Here is a 20,140-nt window from a genome sequence, read left to right as displayed (position 1 = left end):
TAAAGTTGCTTCCGCTTTTATGTTTTGTAAACATGAAGAAGTATGGATTTATAAAAAAAAAAAAAAATCGTCTGTCGAAGTTGTGATTTTCAACGATTTGCATTTATAGAGATTTATGATAATATATTTATTATAATAGCCAGTAGTCTTAATATGTAACATTTTATATTCTGAAGTATAACCACGTTAGTTAAGTTTTTGAAGCATATAGGTTGTGTAAAAGGCACTGTTTGGCCTGCACTAATAAATGTTGACCCTGTTTATTTTTTAAACGTGTGCATTATCTAGCGATGTGTTAAATGTCGAATATGAGCACAAATAATTTTTTTTTGATTTAAATTTGGGAGTTTTTCTTTTGTTGTTTTGTCTTATTTTCGACACACTTCATAAAAATATTTGCGACATTTAAATGAAAAAACTAGAAGCGATTTAAGAGACAATAGAAAAACATTTGACATAGATTTGCTTGATAAAGAGACAGATAAGTATATAATTGCGAAAATTATTTTAGGCAATTTGGAATTTAATCACAATTATTTTTACATTTTTTTCTATTGTATTAACTCTTCTAACCAAGGATAATCTAAAAATTAAAAATAAAGATATTAAAAATAAGCCTTTTATTATAAATGTTAAACAAAATAATTCATCAAACACTCAAAATTTTTTTAAAGTTATACTTAAACGCTTTGTTTTACATAAGGAAAAAAGTTTTAAAAGTTTTACTTATTAGAGTACTCAAATTTTTGATTTTTATTTTAACAAAATCTAACATTTTAAATAATTGAATACAGAATAAAACCTAATTATAATTTTGTGTTACACATAATATTGGTTTTGATGATATGTAACATAAAAACATTAAAAAAAACTAAATGCTAAATGTATGCTTTCATATTTTTTTATTCCATTTTTTTAAGTTTTTTTGTCTGTGTAGTATTTATTGTATATCTTCTATTTGTATTATTTTTTATGTATTAGACATAAATGGAAATGGATACTTCAGAAACTTATGTTAACTATATGACACAAAATCAATTATCTTTAAATAAAAGTTTACAAAATGAACCATGTGATACTTTAAGCACATCACAAGAACAAAGCTTACACATTATAGTTGAGCCTCAAATTGATGGTCAAACAAATTATATACATTTAATTAATCCTCCCACTGGACAGATAATATCTTCGTATATAGCAGATCATGGATCTCATATTGAAATACAACCAGGTGTATTTTTTCGTGTTCCTTTTCCTCATGAACATGGATACCCATATGGTGGAAACAACTATCCTATGTCTAATCAACACTCTTATCATCAAGTTTTTCCAAACAATATTAGTTCACATAGCAGACAAAATTTTCCTAGTATAATCATACCAAGCCAACAATATAATCCTTTTTGTTCAGTGCATGGGTCACCTAGAAGTTTTCAAACCCAGCCTGTGGTTCAAGACATAGATAAAAGAAGAGAAAAACTACAAAAAAAAATTAGTGACAAGCAAGCAAATATAAACGATTGTACATGTGTAAAACATACCTATCAAAAGAAGTTAAGCGATAAAAACTGTGTCGTAGATCCTGTTGGAAATAGTAATTTTTTTAATTTTTTGATAAATTTTTACATTTAAACTTAAAAAAAATTTTATTTGTCTTATCCATATTTTCTTTAAATTTTGCTTTTATTAAATTCTTCAAATTCATCTGTTATCTCCAAGTTTTTCAAACTCTATTTATTCAAATTCCTATTTATAAAAATTATCAGCCATATAAAAAAATTTAGAAAAATTTGAAAGAAACATGTATTTTCATTGAAACTATTTTTGAGCACTTCAAAATTGTACTATCAAAAAGTGTTATGTATGAACAATTAAGAAATCCTGGAAGTTCTGAAATCATTACTCATATTTATATATATATATATACAATATATATATATATATATATATATATATATATATATATATATATATATATATATATATATATATATATATATATATATATTTATATATATATGGGGGATTCCAAAAAAAAAAAGAAAATTTTATTTATATATATATATATATATATATATATATATATATATATATATATATATATATATATATATATAATTTCTCCCAGGCTTTAGGGGTAAGCAGAATAATTCTGTAGACTAGCCACACACCCCTTTCTTTTATCTATTAGGCTGGCATAGATGTAAACCTGTGTTACATTGTTTCCTGCCTAGGATAATGAATGCTGGACCTTATTGACTCTACTCATAGATTTTTGTTTGTATCTTCTTGATAGTGGCTATGCAACTCTTCCTGTTATCTCCTAATGATGGTACCGCTCTAAAACTCAGCTGATTCTATCAACAGCTGTAAAATATCAGAGTATTAACAGTGCCATAATGCACATGGATGGTGTCCCTTTTGGTTTGTTTTTGGTGTACATTGTCGAGGCCACATAAGGAACACTAAGTTACAACTTTAGAATAATTAGCAGGACTGAGACAACTGCATAGCTCATTGTTTAGGTTGGTGTGGTCTATCTATGAATGAGTCAAGTTCTCTTTAAACTTAAACCATGTTCATAGTAACCAAAAATATTTAACATAAAAAACCATCACTGCTTCAGTATATCTTTCAATATATATATATATTTTTTTAACTGGTCAACCTTGGTCGACAAGAATTTTTCGAGGTCAAATTAGCATTTTTTTCATATGAATGTTCTTTGACCATTGACCACTTTTATTTTATACGCTGAATAATGATATTGCATTTAATCTCTTTAAACTATTAAGCCAAAAGTGTTATTTAAATTTAATAAATAGTAGCTGCTTAAGCTTGGTGTTTCTAATAGTTGTAGAAATGTTGTACAATAAATTTATTTTACAATGGATCTAGTGTAAGTTATGCAGCTTAACGTAAGTTATATAATGAATTTTATGTTATAAAACATTTGTCGTGGAAATAGAAACAAACTGGTTTCTGCAGACGTTCCGTAGAACAAGATTGTACAACCACTTTACCATTGGAAAACAAGCTTTAGTATTTTTAATTAACAAAAAATAGTTTGCTGAAGCCTTTGTCTGAAGTTTGCTTCAGGCAAAGGCTTCAACTTTGTTTTTGCCCCAACTTTGTCTGAAGTTTGCTTCAGACAAAGTTGGGGTATGTATTAGGAATTTAACAAAAATTTCAGAAAAATTTTAGTTAAATTTCTAATACTTACTCATTAAAACACCTGTCCGTTGAGAATCTTCTGACTGTTATTTTATGTGCTTCCGCTTAGCACCTCTTCACTTTATCACCTTTCTCTTTATTCTTTATTATTCTTTTCAAGACTACACTCTTCTAAATTTCTGATCAAATTGCTTGTTTCACTCTTGCTAATCTATCTTGCCAATTGCCCTCTGCTAATATTGTTACTATTAGTGATTTTAATGTTTTTTTTATTATTAGTAACTTTAATTACACTGAATGGCTTGGCTCTAACACTACTAACACTGCTAAAGTTCAATAACTTTTTCAATTAACTTTGTGACTTGTTTTCCAAACAAGCCCAAAACTTACCTTCACTCTTTGATTTGCATTTTGTCTCCAACCCTAGCTTTTGTTCAATTTCTCCTTATTTCCCTTTAGATAGTTCCAACCATGCGATAATGTCTACAAATCTTCCATATTGTACTTCTTATTTGAACTCACCCTATCATCGCACTACTTACTACTATCCTAGAGCTGACTGGAATTCTTTTTATAGTTTTCTTTATCACTGTCTTTGGGCTGATGTCTTTTCTCTCTCTAGTCAAGTCTCATTCTACATGGTTATTACCTTCTTCTGCAGCTGCTATACCTAATCGTAATCATTTTTTTTCAAAAGAACAACTCTCTTCAGAACAAATGCCTATTTATTATGACAAGAAATCAATTAACAAAGGTGCTGTCTGATGCTAAGCTTCATTATTCCCAGTTTACTAAATCTTGTTGTTGTAAATGATAGATAGAGCCTCTCTCATTCATGGGACTGATCTTATTACCTCTCCCAAACTAAATCCCAGAACTATTTGCAAAGGTTTTCTTCTAATTTGACTCTTGAATCTTATGGCCATGCTCTTCCTACCATTCCAGTTAAACAGGTTAACTCATTGTTATTGATATTCAAATCACTCCAAATTCTGTTGCTAAAATTTCAATTAAATTCTTCTGTGGCTTGTGGTCCAGATAGCATTCCTTTCCTAGTCTTACAAAAGTGTTCTTCAAAACTCTCTTTGATTCTCTCTTAACTATTTAAAAAGTGCTTGACTGAAAATCGAAAATCTTATTTTTGCGCTTGCTGGAAAATAACATCTGTGGTTCCGATGTTTAAACTCTAGAAAACTCTGATCTCTCCAACTATTGTCAGATCAGTGCTCCTTCTTAACCGTAATGAATCCATAACCTTGCTTCATATGATGTATCTGAAAAAAATTGGAGATTATCAAATCATTTCTTTCTAACTGCTTTTTTAAAGTCATCCTTAAAGGCCAACACCCTGCTTCATTTCCAGTAACTTCTGGGAGTTTTCCTCAAAGTTTATCTTTGTTCCTTTTTTGTTTCTTATCTACATCAATGATCTTCCTAACAACCTTAGATCTAAAGTGGGTCTATTTGCTGGCGGCTTAACTTTATACTCCTGTCTTGACAAAAAGACTTCTCTTTTGAATTACTGTAAACAGGTAGCCAATCTTCAATCTGATTTCACTTCTGTATTAGATTGGGGCTTGCAGTGGCTTGTGAGTTTTAACTCTAACAAAACTCAGTTATTTACTACAAACAACTATTGCAACATTCTTATATTAATGAATGGGAACACTATTGCTCTAATTGAGTCCTCTACTTTTATGTGTTGGATTATCGTTCACTACTGTCCTCTCATGGAAACCATATATATAATCGATTGCAGGGTTAGTTTCTGCTAAGTTTGCTTTTCTTTATTGTTCTCTTTATTCTAGTCTCTACCTCTTATTTATCCCTGTATGTGATACTGTTGTCATATTTGAGCTGGTTCTTCTAAAGATGCACTTTCACTTTTATATAAAGTCCAAAATTGTTTTGTAAACATAGTTGGACCTGCTTTATCTGCCAAGCTTGAGACTATCCCATTGTCTTAAAGTTTCATCTCTTTTTCTTTTTCTACAAATACTAAATGATACAAATACTATCACCAAGTTCTATCAATAAAAACTTATTCTTGCTTGAATTGTCATTCAGAAAAGTCATATCCTTTTACATTATCTGACTAAAAATTTCAATCCTGCTTGCTCTAAAAATTTTTATACGTGTAGTTTCTCATCTGGCTTTTCAACCCTTTTGAACTCAATCCTATTATCATATTTTCCTGACTCTTGATAAAGACTTTTCAAGCCTTTTTGTCAAGCATTTCCTTGCTCTTTATTCTCTATTCTTTATTTTCTAGTAACATGCAGCCTTGTTGGGTGAATTTTAATATATACATATATATATATGTGTGTGTGTGTGTGTGAGTGTGTGTATACTGGATGAAACACACAATTTCCTAATATATTTTGTGCACTTTTTCTTAAAATGTGCACCTATTGTTTTCAAAATAAAAATAAAAAACCTATTGTTGCCCTAACTCAAATCCTCAGTCAATGTAGCAGCAACTCTCTTGCATACTATCTCTAAATCAATTAATTTATATACTGAATATATATATATATATATATATATATATATATATATATATTATATATATATATATATATATATATATATATATATATAAATTGTCTTGGAGAGTACAAAAGGTAAAAAATGATTCTTGTGACAACAACATATGTCACTTTTAATTACTTTTGACTTATATCCAATACTTCTGTGCTGACTAAAACTTAAAACCATTGGTTTCATTGCAAAATAATTACACAATAAAAACGCAAAATTAATGTACTAGAATTATAAAGCATACATATAAACACATAGGTTGACATCAGCACTGAAATTCAGAGTTTCTAGGAGCTTCAGTACATTCAACGACTGGTATCGAAAGAAGTTGTGAAATCAAAAGACAGAACATGAAAGGGAGTTGCTGCTACTACTACTTTGCATTCCATTGTTGCAAAAGTTGGAATGAAAATTTCATAAAATTCAACTGTTACTTATAAATATAACAAAATCAGATAAAATTTAAAAAAATGGAAAACTTAATTTTTTTGTGCTAGCCTTTATAATTGAAATATTCAGCAACCGAAGGAAAATTTGTCAAGTCTTTATACGATATAAACAAATGAAGCATAAAAAAATCATTCAAAAAAGCATATAAAAAAAAAAGATTTATTATTGTGAATAGTTATTTTAATTTATTTAGTTTTATGTTTCACTTTCTTTTATATGTTACATTTTGTTTTATATGTTACATTTTGTTCAGGTATGGAAACCACAATAACAACTAGTTTTATGTAGCAGACCCATCGGAAAGATTTTTTGATGTTTCAGATATGATATTTTAAGGCATACTCCAAACATAAGTTTGTATATGCTTATATCAAAATAAGAATGTAAAAAATTGATTTGAGCTTAGGAACAACAACAACAAAAAATTAATATTGCATTTCTGTATTTTATAAAAACGAATTTCTTAACGTAATTAATAAAAGAAATATTAATTACATTTAATTTAATTTGTTATACATTAAATTTTGTCAACAGTAAATGTGGTTCAAAAAGTTTTGTTCAACTTTTGAGTAAAAAAATATATGATCAAGTGTGTTGACTTCTCAAAATCAAAAAGTAATAGATTTATTTTTGATGCAGTTGCAATAAGAAATTCTTTTAAAAATTATTTTAATTTTTGTGAAGGAAGTCTTTTGTGACAATTAGATTATGCTTTATTGTGTGGTCACATTGACCACATATGATAATTTGTGTGAAGGAAGCCTTTTGTGGCAATTAGATTATGATTTATTTTTGGTGTTAGTTTTTTCTAATCTTTAAAGTTTTGTCATCAGAATCAAATAGTTTTTTTTGTTTTTGTTTTTTGTTTTGTTATTAGTAAAAATTGTTGACACACTCAACACTCATATGAGAGTTTGCATAAACGTTTTCTTCAGTCACAGTATTTAAATGAATGATTTTTAGCTCATCAATCAATCCTATTTCAATGAATGAAATTTATTTTCAAACTTAATCACAAATCATGTCATAGTGTGCCAATGTGTTTTCCTCTAAATTCATTCTTTTAACAATCAGAATCAGAAGGCAAACTAGTTTAAGATACTTAAAAGTATTTAATTGAGCTTTTGAAGTTAAAACTAAATTACTTCCAGAACCCAATTATTTTTTTCTGTTTTAACCATCTTCTGTATCTATATTATTTAAATTTGTGTTTTCCTTCCACTCGATAGGCATATACAGTCTTCTCCGTTTTAAATTTAATGCCAGCGCACAAAAAAGCACTGGCGGGATGGTCATTTTTAAGTTAGCCTGCGTGATTTTAAAAAATTTTGTTCTGCTATTTAAATAAAAATAAAAATTGCAGACAGAATACTTTGAATAAATACAAGATAAAATAATTTTATAAAAACTGGTAAAATAAGCCCTTTTTCATAAAAGGTAAACAAATGATCTAAAAAGTTTTGTTGCAATTAAAAAAAACACTTTTATTTTTTTAGCAAGTGCTTTTTTATGCGCTTGCCAAAGATTTTGCGAGCATGTGAGCGAGCGCTAAATGACTTGAGCGTGAAAGTGCTGGCTAAATAGAGAAGACTGCATATATTCTTGACAGACTACCAACTGCATTTTTTGCTTTTATCTGTTTTTAAATTCTTTATCAAATGTAACATAGAAAACACAGAATTTTTAAACTATGTTTAAAAAGCTGCTTTAGGTTTTTTTCTTACACATAAAAACGTAAAAAATAGAGTTTTTTCAAAATTAATTAAAAACTTTTTTCTTGACATTATACTGAAATTGCCAACTGTGGAGGCCTAAGTACATACATCAACTCAAGGATTGGGCTGGTATTAATTAGATACGAGAAACCTTTATTATTGTTAACAAAAAAATTTTTATTTTTATATCCATAAAAGTTAGTTATGTGGTATCTAAATGTCTACCTAAATCTGTAAAATGTATTTATATGTTAAATGTTATTTGTATATTAAATATATGTAAAAAGTATTTTACATTAATATGATTTTATAATTTAGTTTTTTAAATTGTTAGTTAAAATTATTAAACAAGTTAATTGAAAATGGGGAGTAGTCAAAAAAAGTTGTACATATTCTATAAACTTGTGCACAAATTATACCATTTGTTTTTACATTAAAAGTTTTTTAAAATAAAGCTATATCAAGTAACTTGTACTTGGATTATGATGATAATCCATGAGCTAAAAAAATCTGACTTTTTATTTTACTAAAGTATTATGCATATTGACATCCAAGATATAAATTGTTAAATTAACATGCAGATTTAAAACAGTGAACTATTAAAACTTTTGGTGAATCATAATCTTATTGGTAATCAATGATGTAATTGATGATGTAATCTATGATTTAATAGGTTTTTAGATGTTTCAAAACTATAATAGTAATCTTTAATTATAGTCTTAAAAATATCTAAAAAACTATTATATCATTGATTACATTATCAATTACATCACAGCTAAACCCTGTCCCCAAACATATCCCTCAGTGGAAGTATATACTTTTAGTTCTCTCTATCCCTATTGTCAATCGATTTATTTAAGATTAATAATATACAAAGTATTAACTTAATAAATTTTTTTATTGAAATTAACACAATATTTGTGATCCTTATAATATAATATTTTGGTTTGCAAAAATATTTGCAGTGGATCTTTTTGCACTATGCAATTTACTAATTAAATGACCTGAACTTTACATAAGAATTTAATGTAATAGTATGGACCATGTGGAACTTTAGACATTAGATTTAAAAAAAGAAAAGTTTTTGATAAATTAGACAAAATTAATCAAGGCTATTCAACACCAAAGTATCAATGGAATGGAGGTTTTATGTCCTAATATTTTTGCAAAATACTAAATATACTTGGTGTAATAGTACATTACCTGCTTCATACCTAAAAGATATATATGCATATATATATGTATATATATATATATATATTTAATATATTGAAGTTAATTTTTTAATCTAAAAATCCTAATGTTTTAAATAGAAATAGCTTGTTTATCTTCGTATGTTCTGTTTTAATCAGGGATGTGATGCAAGGTCTGACATCCCCGGTTAAAATTAGTTAAAATAGCTCAAATTATTCAAAGAAAAAGTCTATTAAATTTCTCTTTACAAAATGCTAGTTTTGACAAAACAATTATTTTATTTAAATTTTTTCTGTCATGCAAATTATTGAATTTAAATTGTTCTTTGGTAAACTTAAGCTTTGGTAAATTTTAAGTTTTGTTTGTTTATTTAAGATATATCGATTGATGACACTTCATTGCATGTTTCTTTGGAGGTGAGTTTTTATTAAAATATGTTGATGATGCTTGAAAATACAGGAATATATAAACGGAAATAAATAAATGTTTACATGTTGTAAATTAGGGATTGCACTTTTACTTATTTTAAAGTAAAACCGCGAATTACTTTTAAGCGTAAATTACTTTACATAACTCGTGTAAAAATATATAATTTACTTACTTTTAAAAGTAATTTTTTTTTTTTTTTACATAAATTATATAACGTTTAAAACTTAATTACTTAAGTTAAGTTTTTTAAATGAGTAACTGTTACTTGAAAAAGTAATTTACTTTTACAAGTAAAAGTTATTTTCATTTTTACTTTTACTTGTAAATGTAACTTACTTTTAATGGTAAGTCGTGTAAAGTAATTTACTTTGACAAGTAATTGGTTATAATTATGTAAAAAATTTGTAAACCTTTCATGTGTAAACCTTGACTAAGTCACTGTTCGTTAGAGCGCGCTTTTCTCCAGTTTTTTTTCTTTGTATTTGCCTTTTCAATCAAGTATTTTTATGGTAATATGATGCAGTATAGCATTTTTGATATCCGCAAAGACATCGACTGCTTAAAAAGTTTTCAAAAAATTTTAAGTCATTTAAGCTATCTGACATAATTTATATGGTTAAAGGTTGTTTATCAGATATAATCTTTTATTGCGTTTTAGCATATATAATCTATTTGAAAAAAGATGGTAAGGAAAACTTTTTAATCTTCTACTATGGTTAGAAAAATAAAATCTTATTCAATTAAAATAGTGCTTTAGAATAAACTTGTATTTTTTTTTCAAATGTTAGGTTGACTTAACGCATTTGTGTAAATTTACTACATCTTAAAATTGTTTTCAGAGCCAACTGGAGATCTCCACTTTTTTGGATCTTTTTTTTTAATTTTACTTTACTTTTTGACTTTACTTTGATTTTACTTTATCTTGTCAGCATTTGTGTAGTCCCGATGAACTTGCATGTTAAACTTGTTTCCTGGCAAGAAGGCTCATACCATTATTTTTTTTTCTCTAGTATTATGTTTTTCTTTAAAGTTGGGGTTTATAACTTTTCAGAAAGAAAGTTTTTTTTGCAAAAATTAATACTAAAACAAATAAATCAAAAATAAAATTTTTTGATTTATTTGTTTCAGTATTAATTTTTTTTCTAGATACACACACACAAAAATAAGGTCCTCAATATTTGACATTTTTTAATATGGTTAATAAGGTCCTCAATATTTGACAATATTTAACATACTTCAAAACTTGCTAATTGAAATGCTAAATGTACAAATGTGCTAACTCAAATACTTATATCACAGCTTGGGGGAGGGGTTACCCCCTAAACCTTCTGTTCGGGATGGCCCTGTTCGTAACAACCACTCTAACAGAAATGAAAATTATTATTATTTTTCTAAATTTATTAATAGCTATTTATAAAACTGTTGTCTGGAATGAACTAATTTCAATTAGTCTATTCCAGACAACAATTATTCCTCTATTATTCTATTATCTAACAGTTATTCTAGATAGTCATTTTCAAGAATCATTTTGGTTTTGATTGGTTTTTAACAACAACCACGCTGAATAAAAGAAGCCAAAATACAAAACTTAGAATAAAAATGCAAAATGCAGAGCCATTTCCAAAGCAAGAACATTAAACCAGACAGTCTTTTAAAAAAACTTTTATAACTGGTGTAAATAACATCAATTAAAAAAATTAAAAAAAAAAAAATTAAAGTTAAAAAAGTAAAAGTAAAAGTAATTAACTTAAAAAAAAATGTTTTAAAAATTTTTTTATTTTTAAACTTTTCGTAACCACAACTACCGCTTATTTTAATTTATTTAATATAGCGAATTTATTAGGATGGTTCAAAAGAGCACACTTTCAAATTTAAAATTAAATTGTCGATTGTGAAGAAAAGTGTCTTGATGTTATTTCATCTTATAGATGAAATAATATCAAGTTCTTTTTTTTTTTCAGTAAAGTTTAGTTACTTTTTTGCTTTAAATTTTCAAAAATTTAAAGTAAAAAAGTTAACAAAAGTGTAAGTTACAATATATAAACAAACAGATTCCAATCACTTATTTAAAATCAGGCTTGTAGCAGGCTTTTTGTTTTTGATTGAGAATTTATCTTTATGTAGCGACATGGACTTAACTCCAAACATTTATATATTCATGTTTTTGTATAGCTTTTCAAAAGTATCGCCTAAACCCCTAAAAAGTTGACCTCCCTTTCATGCCATTAGCGTGAGAGTGAAGAGTTTATAATATTTATATATACATTTTTTTTAACATTTAAAACTTTAAGTTCATTAACAAGTCTTTAGTGTCATGCAATAATCTCTTAGTGTTCAAAAATTATGACCATATAAGTTTTGAGCAACCTCCCCAATTAATTAAGGAGTTTAAAATATTATCTTTAATTAAGTTATAAGTTTGTCTGATAATTAAATTCTGTTCCTCATTCAAAACTTTGGTGTGAAAGTTAATTTAACTCTTTTTTCGTGAATAAGTAATGACGCGGACTTCTTTGTTAAAATTTGTCAAACAATAACAAAGAAAATTAAGTTTTTATAAGTGACTTTACTAGATCTACAAGATCATTTGTATTTTTCAAACTATTATCAAATTATCTTTTTTTTCAAATTTAATTTGGTCATTGATTATTGTTTTTTTTTAATTACATAAACACATTCTTTAATGTAGTGGCTGATTTTTAATGTTTAATTTTTCTAAATTTGCCGTTACAAATAATTACTTTTCTTTTGTAAAATATACAAATGGTGGGGACAAGAGGAAGACAAAAATAGTCTTATTGCCAAGCCCTAAATATCTGTACATAATAAAGTCGTTGTAAATGAAAACTTGTAATGTAAATAAAAACTTGTCATTAAAAATTAATGATTATGTGTTTTTCTGAAGTTTGAATTTAATAAGTATATTTTAGTTGACAATTATAGTTTTGTATTTTTTGGGAGTATATCTCAAAAATTAATATATAAGTAGCTAAAATACCAAATTCTCCTGTCTTAGTATGTTATTTTAGAAAAAGAGAAATCTTATTCTAAAATAATATACTAAAACAGAAGAAATATTGCATAAATAACAGAAATTTTGAATAACTTTATTTTCTTGACATATAAATATAATGGTTAAAAAAAATATTATCCATGGAAATATAAATCAAACAAATTATACCGTGTGGTATTATACCGTGTCAAAAACAATGTAAAAAGGTTTCATAACTTGAAAATGCGCTGATTCCCTTTTTCACCTAACGGGTTAGAATTACTTAATCAACAACATCTTTAACTAATAGTATTAGTATTAAAATTACTTTTGTAATTTACTTTTTGATAAAAATTAATTTCATGTAAGTATAAAAAAATTAAGTAAAAGAGCAATCCCTATTGTAAATAAAAATAAAACTTTCTCCGCACAGCGTCCTTGTTCATCAAGGTTCTTGTTTCGGAGTTATAGAGTTGAGAGAGGGTTATAACCACTGTTAAGTAGCCTCCTTGTCTGTAGTGGCCTTCTCAGCCTTGGGGAGGTGAATTAAAATAAAAAAATTAAATAAAAAAGAATATTTATAACTGAAGTTTTATTTTCATTTTAAATGTTATACACAATGTTTAAAAGAATATTAATATGTTTAAAAGAATTTAAAAGAATAAATATTACTTATCATACAATATAGTGTATTTTACTATAATTGGTAATTTATTTTGGTGAGTAATTTATTTATTAATAATTTATTTATATTAATAAAATATTTATTTTTACAAATAATATTTTATTAATTGCAATGTATTTTGAAAATTATTAATTTTATAATTATTATTATTTTATAATAATTAAAATTATTAAATTTGTAATTATATATATATATGAATAACATTTATTTACACCAGAAAGGTGGAGACCATCTTTGTTTATATTAGAGGTGAGTATTACAGTTAAATACCAATTGAAAATTAGTTGGGAAACATTAACTATTGAAAATCTACAAAACAACTAAAAAGAAAATGTTCCTGTTTTTCATTTGCTCAATAGTATTTTCGCTTTCATTAACTCATTGTTTAAGATGTTGTTTTACAATAACATGAATGAAAAGAAGAAAAAAACAGCTGTATTATAAAATGTAATATTATTGTATAATTTTAAACTTTCTATTAAAAATATTCAATTCTTTGATCACCGGATTATGTGGTTGTCAGAAACTTTTTTTCTTTGTAAAGCTTAAAATGGCTAATTACATCATTACATTCAAGTTTACATGTTTGTAAACATACTTGAATGTAATCAGGTGGATTTTTGTCAACAATGCTTGTCATTAATATTTGTCATCAATGAATTAAATGAAAGAAGTAAAATAAGAGTATAATAAAGAAAAAAAAGAGTATAAAAAAGAAAGAAATTAAAAAAGATTAAAAATAAGTTTTTAGAGAAAAAAATATTTTTGTCAGTTTTTTAAAAATAAAAGTCACTTGTATCAAGACTCAAAACTTTTTTTCAGAAAAAGAAGAAAAATTCTTTTCAAGCAACTTTTTTTAGCATCATAATAGTATTCAAAAAACGTTATCTAAATTTTGATTTAGTATTAAGTTTATTATAATTTATCAACTTTTTGTCACCAATAGTTAAGTATTTAGTATAAGTATTTTTTGTATTGGTTTTTTATATAGTTTTTGTAAGTTTTTAGGTTTTATATGTGGCTTTATTTTAGTTTACTTTAATTCATTGAGGACTCTCTTGGAAATATATGCAAACAGATACATGAAACGTTTGTTTAAATTAACATTAATACATTACATTATTAAAATAGTACATTTATCATAACGCTGCAATGGTTACAGAGATATTCCTATTGCTATTTTTAAGTATAAAATACCAACTAAAAAAAATCCTTTTTTTTTTTGACATCCTTGCAGTATACAAAAAAATGTGTTACCAAACAAAGCTGATGCTTTTTAAAAGTGTTTATTTATCAAAAAGAATTCATCTCTTGCATTAGTTCATTTATTCAATATAACATTAAATCTAATTCAATCACTATGAGTTTTTAAAGGCATTTTTTTAGACCCATATCAAGCATAATTCCAAAATAAAGTCATTTTACCCTAACAAATTTTATTTTGCCTCTTCAATCATTTTTATCTTGATCAAATCTTGTAAATAAAAATATATACATGAATTTATTTGGATATATGACTTTATACATGAATTTGTTTAGATATATGACTTTAACTTTAGTTACTTTTTAAATTTAGGCAGAAGCTATAAGTCCATACGCAATAATTTTAAAGTGGTGCTTAAGATCAAATGCATTGCTCTCATGCGAATTTGATTTACAAATATCAACAAAAGGAAATATTTACAAATCAGTTTACAAGTGTGTTTGTTATTGTTTTTTACTACTTTGATCTTAAAATTTATATAACTTTATATAACCTTTTTTAAATTTATATAACCTTTAAATTTATATTTAAACATATAATATTAAAAAAAGGTTATATTAAATTTATATAACCTTTTTTTTTAAAAAAAGTTTTTTACTTTGAAATATTATATTTGTTCTTTTTTATATACAGACTAAAAATTGTTTTGCAACTTTTAGTGGCTCTGAGAAGTGTTTCACAGCTCATGAACTTAATCCTGGAACACTATATACTTTCAGGTAAATTTTAATAAATAGCAATTAAACAAAAAAGAATTAACAATTTGTGTCAATTTTTTTGTTACCATACACCACAATGTTGTGCTTACTTTATGTTCACATGGGCATATGTCGTTGCTAGTACTGATGCAGATCAACCATATTTTTTTTTTTGCTGTAATAAAAGTCCTTCATATCTAGATGATACTTGTTTAAATCCCTCGCAGCTTTCTCTCTCAGTATGATGTCATATATATATATATATATATATATATATATATATATATATATATATATATATATATATATATATATATATATGTATATATATATATATATATATATATATATATATATATATATATATATATATATATATATATATATATATATGTATATATATATATATATATATGAAGATCTCAGTGGAAAAACCGGCGTTGTCACATTTAAAAAGTATTGAGAAAGTATTTATTGATCATTAATAAAAGTCTTTATTTAAAATAAATGAAACTAAGCAATTTAAAAAAATTTATATTATAGTTATTTTATTTAAAATTTATTCAAAAACAAAACATTTAGTAATTTTTTATACAAAAATTTTTTTTTCTTTGCTTTAAATAAAGACATTTATTAATGATCAACAAATACTTTCTCAATACTTTTTAAATGTGACAACGCCAGTTTTTCCACTGAGGTCTTCATATATATATATATATATATATATATATATATATATATATATATATATATATATATATATATATATATATATATATATATATATATATATATATATATATATATATATATATATATATATATATATATATGTATGTATATATCTAATGTATATGCTTACTTTTGATGGTTTAGGTTGGCACTGTCCTAAAGTATTATACACATTCAATGTTTCACAGGAAGACATGTGATCGCACGCAATTATATGACCACGCAAAAAATACTTTGTTTTGATCACAGGTTTTTGAGATATTTTCAAAATTTAAAAGTGCGCTACAAAAACTTACTTAAACTTATCTAAAAAAAAACTTTAAAAAAGAAAAAAAAATCTTAACGAGAGAAAATAAAAAAAATACTTAAGTAAAGCAAAAGCAAAAAAAATTATATATTTATATATATATATATATACACACATATATATGTATATATATATATATATATACACATATATATGTGTATATATATATATATACACATATATATGAATATATATATATATATATATATATATACACATATATATGTATGTATATATATATATATACATATATATGTGTATATATATATATATATATATATATATATATATATATATATATATATATATTTATATATATATATATATATATATAAAACCCAACTAAAACAAAACCTATCAAACTAAAATGTATAGTTTATTTAATTACGCATTAAAAAACCATTTCATTCTTTGTTTTAACATTTGTACTTTTTTTTTTTAATTATATATTTTAAAAGATTAACATTATAAAAAGTACATAATTATATAAGTAAAAACAACAACAGTTTATTAATACTTATTATAAAAATTCATTAGAAGTGTTTTGTTTCTTCATTAAAAAACGTTTCAATAATATAAAAGCATTTAAGATCAAACTTATTTAATTGTAATGGCTTTCTAAAACATTTGTCTTTTTTTTTTTCAACAAAGTTTTGTTTATCTTTTTAAATGTCTTAACTTTAATTGTTCTTATATTAAAATTCGAAAGAGACTTTCGTTGTTGTTGAATGTCATTGTTTATAAAAGCAAAATTTTTTATTTTTAATAACGTTTATTACAAAAAATGTATACACAAACAATTTATATAATATAGATTAAAAAAATTATATACAACTGTCAATGATACTTTAAATAAAACTCATCATCAGTTACTTTATTTAAAAGCGTTTTGTTAATATAAAAACTTTTGTTAAGAAGTTTTGATGTAATTTATTTCACTTAAGGTATAATTCAAAATATTTTTCATTCAGGGTGTTTTAAAAATGTTTTTTGAAATAGGTACAGTCAAAGCAAAATATGATTTGCATGGTCATATAATGACGTACTATCACCCGTTTTCCTGTGAAAGACTGACATTGTAAGTTTTTCAGAATGAAATGAGTTATAATAAAAAGTTCCTGCCATAACAAATGTCTAATTTCTAAACCCAAGCTTTCAGTTGATGTATATACTGAAGTCCCTAAAGATGGCTATTCCAGTTTAATTTACACCACTGACCCTGCTAGCAGTAAAGCCCATAACTTCTGCATTTCTAAATCTCTTACTCATATAACTTTGTGACTCCAGACAACCCTAATTACTTACCTTCACTCCTTGATTTGTGTCTTGTTATTGACCTTAGCTTGTGTCCAGTTTCTTTACGTTTTTTCTTTAGGTATTTCCAACCCAGCAATGATCATTATAAATTTCATACTTCTTTTTCGGACTCACCTATCATTGCACTTCTTACTACTACCCTATTTGGGATTCTTTTTGTGATTTTTTATCTTCGTGACAGTCCTTAGGCTGATATCTTTTCTTTCTCCACTGATAAACACACCTCTTATGCAACTTTCTGGATCCAGGCAGAAATGAAAGCTTTTTTTTTTCACATTTGTTCCAAGCCTCCAAGGTTTTCATCCTGCAACTGCTATGTCTAATCATTGTCATTTTTTTTCATATTTTTTCAAAAGAACATTTCTCATGAAAACAAATGCCTATTTATTATTGCAAGAAACCAATGTAAAAAGGTGGAGCTTACCATCACTATCTGATTCTAAGCTCCATTATTCCCCATGGGAATTCATGCGACTGATCTTATTACCTCTCCCAAGGATAAAGCAGAACTATTTTCAAAAAGCTTTTCTTCTAATTTGACTCTTGAATCTTATGGCCATACTCCTCCTTCCATTCCAGTTAAACAGGTTAACTTATTGTTATTGGTATTCTTGAATCTAAAAACTTTCTGACAATCAATATGGTTTTTGATCTTCTTATTCTACAGCTAGCTTGCTAACTGCTGTGACTGAAAGATTCTATTGTGCATTAGGTGGAGGTGGTGAGGCAAGGGCTATTGCTCTTGACATTTCTTAAGCTTTTTATAAAGTTTGGCATACTTCATATGGTTTATCTGGAAAAAGTTTTGAGATTATCAAATCATTTCTTTCTAACCACTTCTTTAAAGTCATCCTCGAAGGCCAAATTTACTATTAATTTACAATTTATTTTTCTTCTAATTCAACTCTTGATTTTTTATTGCCATATTCTTTCTTCCTTTCGAGCTAAACTGGTTAACCCATTATTCCACATTATAGTTACTCCTGTTTCTGTTGCTAAAGTCATATCTCAATAAAACACTTTTATTGCTTGTATTCCAGACAACATTTCTGTTATGGTCTTACAAAAGTGTTCTCCAGAACTTTCTTCAATTCTCTCTAAACTATTTAATAGGTGCTTGACTGAATCTTGATTTCCTGCTTGCTAGAAAATGGCATCTGTATTTCCAATTTTTAAAAACTCTGGAGAATATTCTGATCCCTTGAACTAATATCTGATTAGTCTTCTTTGAGTCTTTCATTTACTTGTCTTTTTTATTTATTTATTTTTTTTCTGTATTTTTTGTCCTATTTTTAAGATACTGTTGTATAGTATGAACACTATTGTAATATAGATTGTAAAAAAAGCAGAGAAAGTGTTACTTCAGCAGAAAGTAAGATTAAAAACAGACAAAACTCTGCATGTGCATAAGCTAACATATAAGATAGTGAAATGTTGTTGAGAAAAGAGGACATGAATCTTGTTTTTACACTTAAGTGCCTTAAAGTAATTTATAGCTATAAAACTGCTATGATTGCTCTGGTTGCTATAGTTACTAAAATGATATCTTTTATTTATTAGTTTTTGCTTAAGTAAATTTATAATAAAAGTACACATACAAGTACAAAAACATAAATGCAAAGTAATAAAAAATGTTGTGCGATAGTTATACTATCAAAATAAATTTATCTTGTAGACTTTGTGCCGTTTTAAACAATACACAAGGTTCTTATTGCGATCCTGTTGCATGTACTACATTTTGTTCAGTGCCTGATAAACCTTTTCCACCAAGAATTACTCAAAAGTCAAAAAATTCTCTTACTTTGAAATGGACTGTAAGTACATTTTATGTTTTTGTTTGTTATAATGTTAGTTTAATAAATGCAATTTATTACATTTTATGACATAATTGCATTTTACCATTTTTTATGTCTAACCTATCATTGTTATGCAGTAGTTTAGAAAGATGACTTTTATTAATGATAAGAGTACAACCTATTGGACTGCTAACATGTAGGGTTATAATGATGAAAATCCTTTTTGCTGGTTAATATTGGTATCTCTCATGATATTATCTCATATTATCTCTTGTTTAAACATCTGAATAAAAATCTTATTTAGGTTTTATTTTTGTTTGATTTTTTAAGATTAATTTTGAGTTGCAGTATCAAATTTAATAATTTTGACATAAGTCCAGTCATCAATCAATCAAATAAATCTTACATCAATCAATCAAATCATATGCATTTCATGCAACACAAATGGTGTGGTTCAACTTATGAAAATAAAAACATTTATGTCATATAAGAAAATCTTTTGTTATAGTGAGTTGAATCAGGAGTAAAATTTCAAGTGAAATTTTATACTTTTTTTATGTTTTTGCAATAGGCACCATATGATGGTGGATCTCCAATTACATTTTATAGAATTCAATGGAGAACGGTAAGTTCAACAAATTGTTTTACTTCTAATAATAAAGTATGATAACTTATAATATGTATGTAATATGTATCTGGCCTTGTTTTAAAGCGTAAACTGGCGCACCATTTACATACGCACTAAACCATTTAATGTAAGCCATTTTTAAGTTTCTAAACAAGTATAAAGAAATCATTTAAGCAGTAAGATAAAAAGAAGTAATTAACGTTTTTAAAACCACTTAT

The 20,140-nt window shown here is 25.7% G+C and overlaps 1 protein-coding gene across 1 annotated transcript in view; it reads left to right on the top strand.

The window, feature by feature from the left end:
* Positions 1-352: 352 nt before the first annotated feature.
* The window catches only part of LOC100205987 (fibronectin type III domain-containing protein 3B), a 69,226-nt gene continuing 49,438 nt past the window's right edge, over positions 353-20,140 (top strand). The window contains exons 1-6 of the mRNA XM_065788949.1: positions 353-1,594; positions 9,450-9,490; positions 14,757-14,878; positions 15,104-15,163; positions 19,174-19,312; positions 19,866-19,919. Of these exons, the coding sequence (XP_065645021.1) occupies positions 988-1,594; positions 9,450-9,490; positions 14,757-14,878; positions 15,104-15,163; positions 19,174-19,312; positions 19,866-19,919 (1,023 nt within the window). The 5' untranslated portion in view covers positions 353-987. The remainder of the gene's footprint in view (positions 1,595-9,449; positions 9,491-14,756; positions 14,879-15,103; positions 15,164-19,173; positions 19,313-19,865; positions 19,920-20,140) is intronic.

This window comes from Hydra vulgaris, chromosome 01, assembly GCF_038396675.1.
Source record: "Hydra vulgaris chromosome 01, alternate assembly HydraT2T_AEP".
Lineage (NCBI taxonomy): Eukaryota > Metazoa > Cnidaria > Hydrozoa > Anthoathecata > Hydridae > Hydra > Hydra vulgaris.
This window is presented reverse-complemented; position numbering and strand designations above follow the sequence as displayed.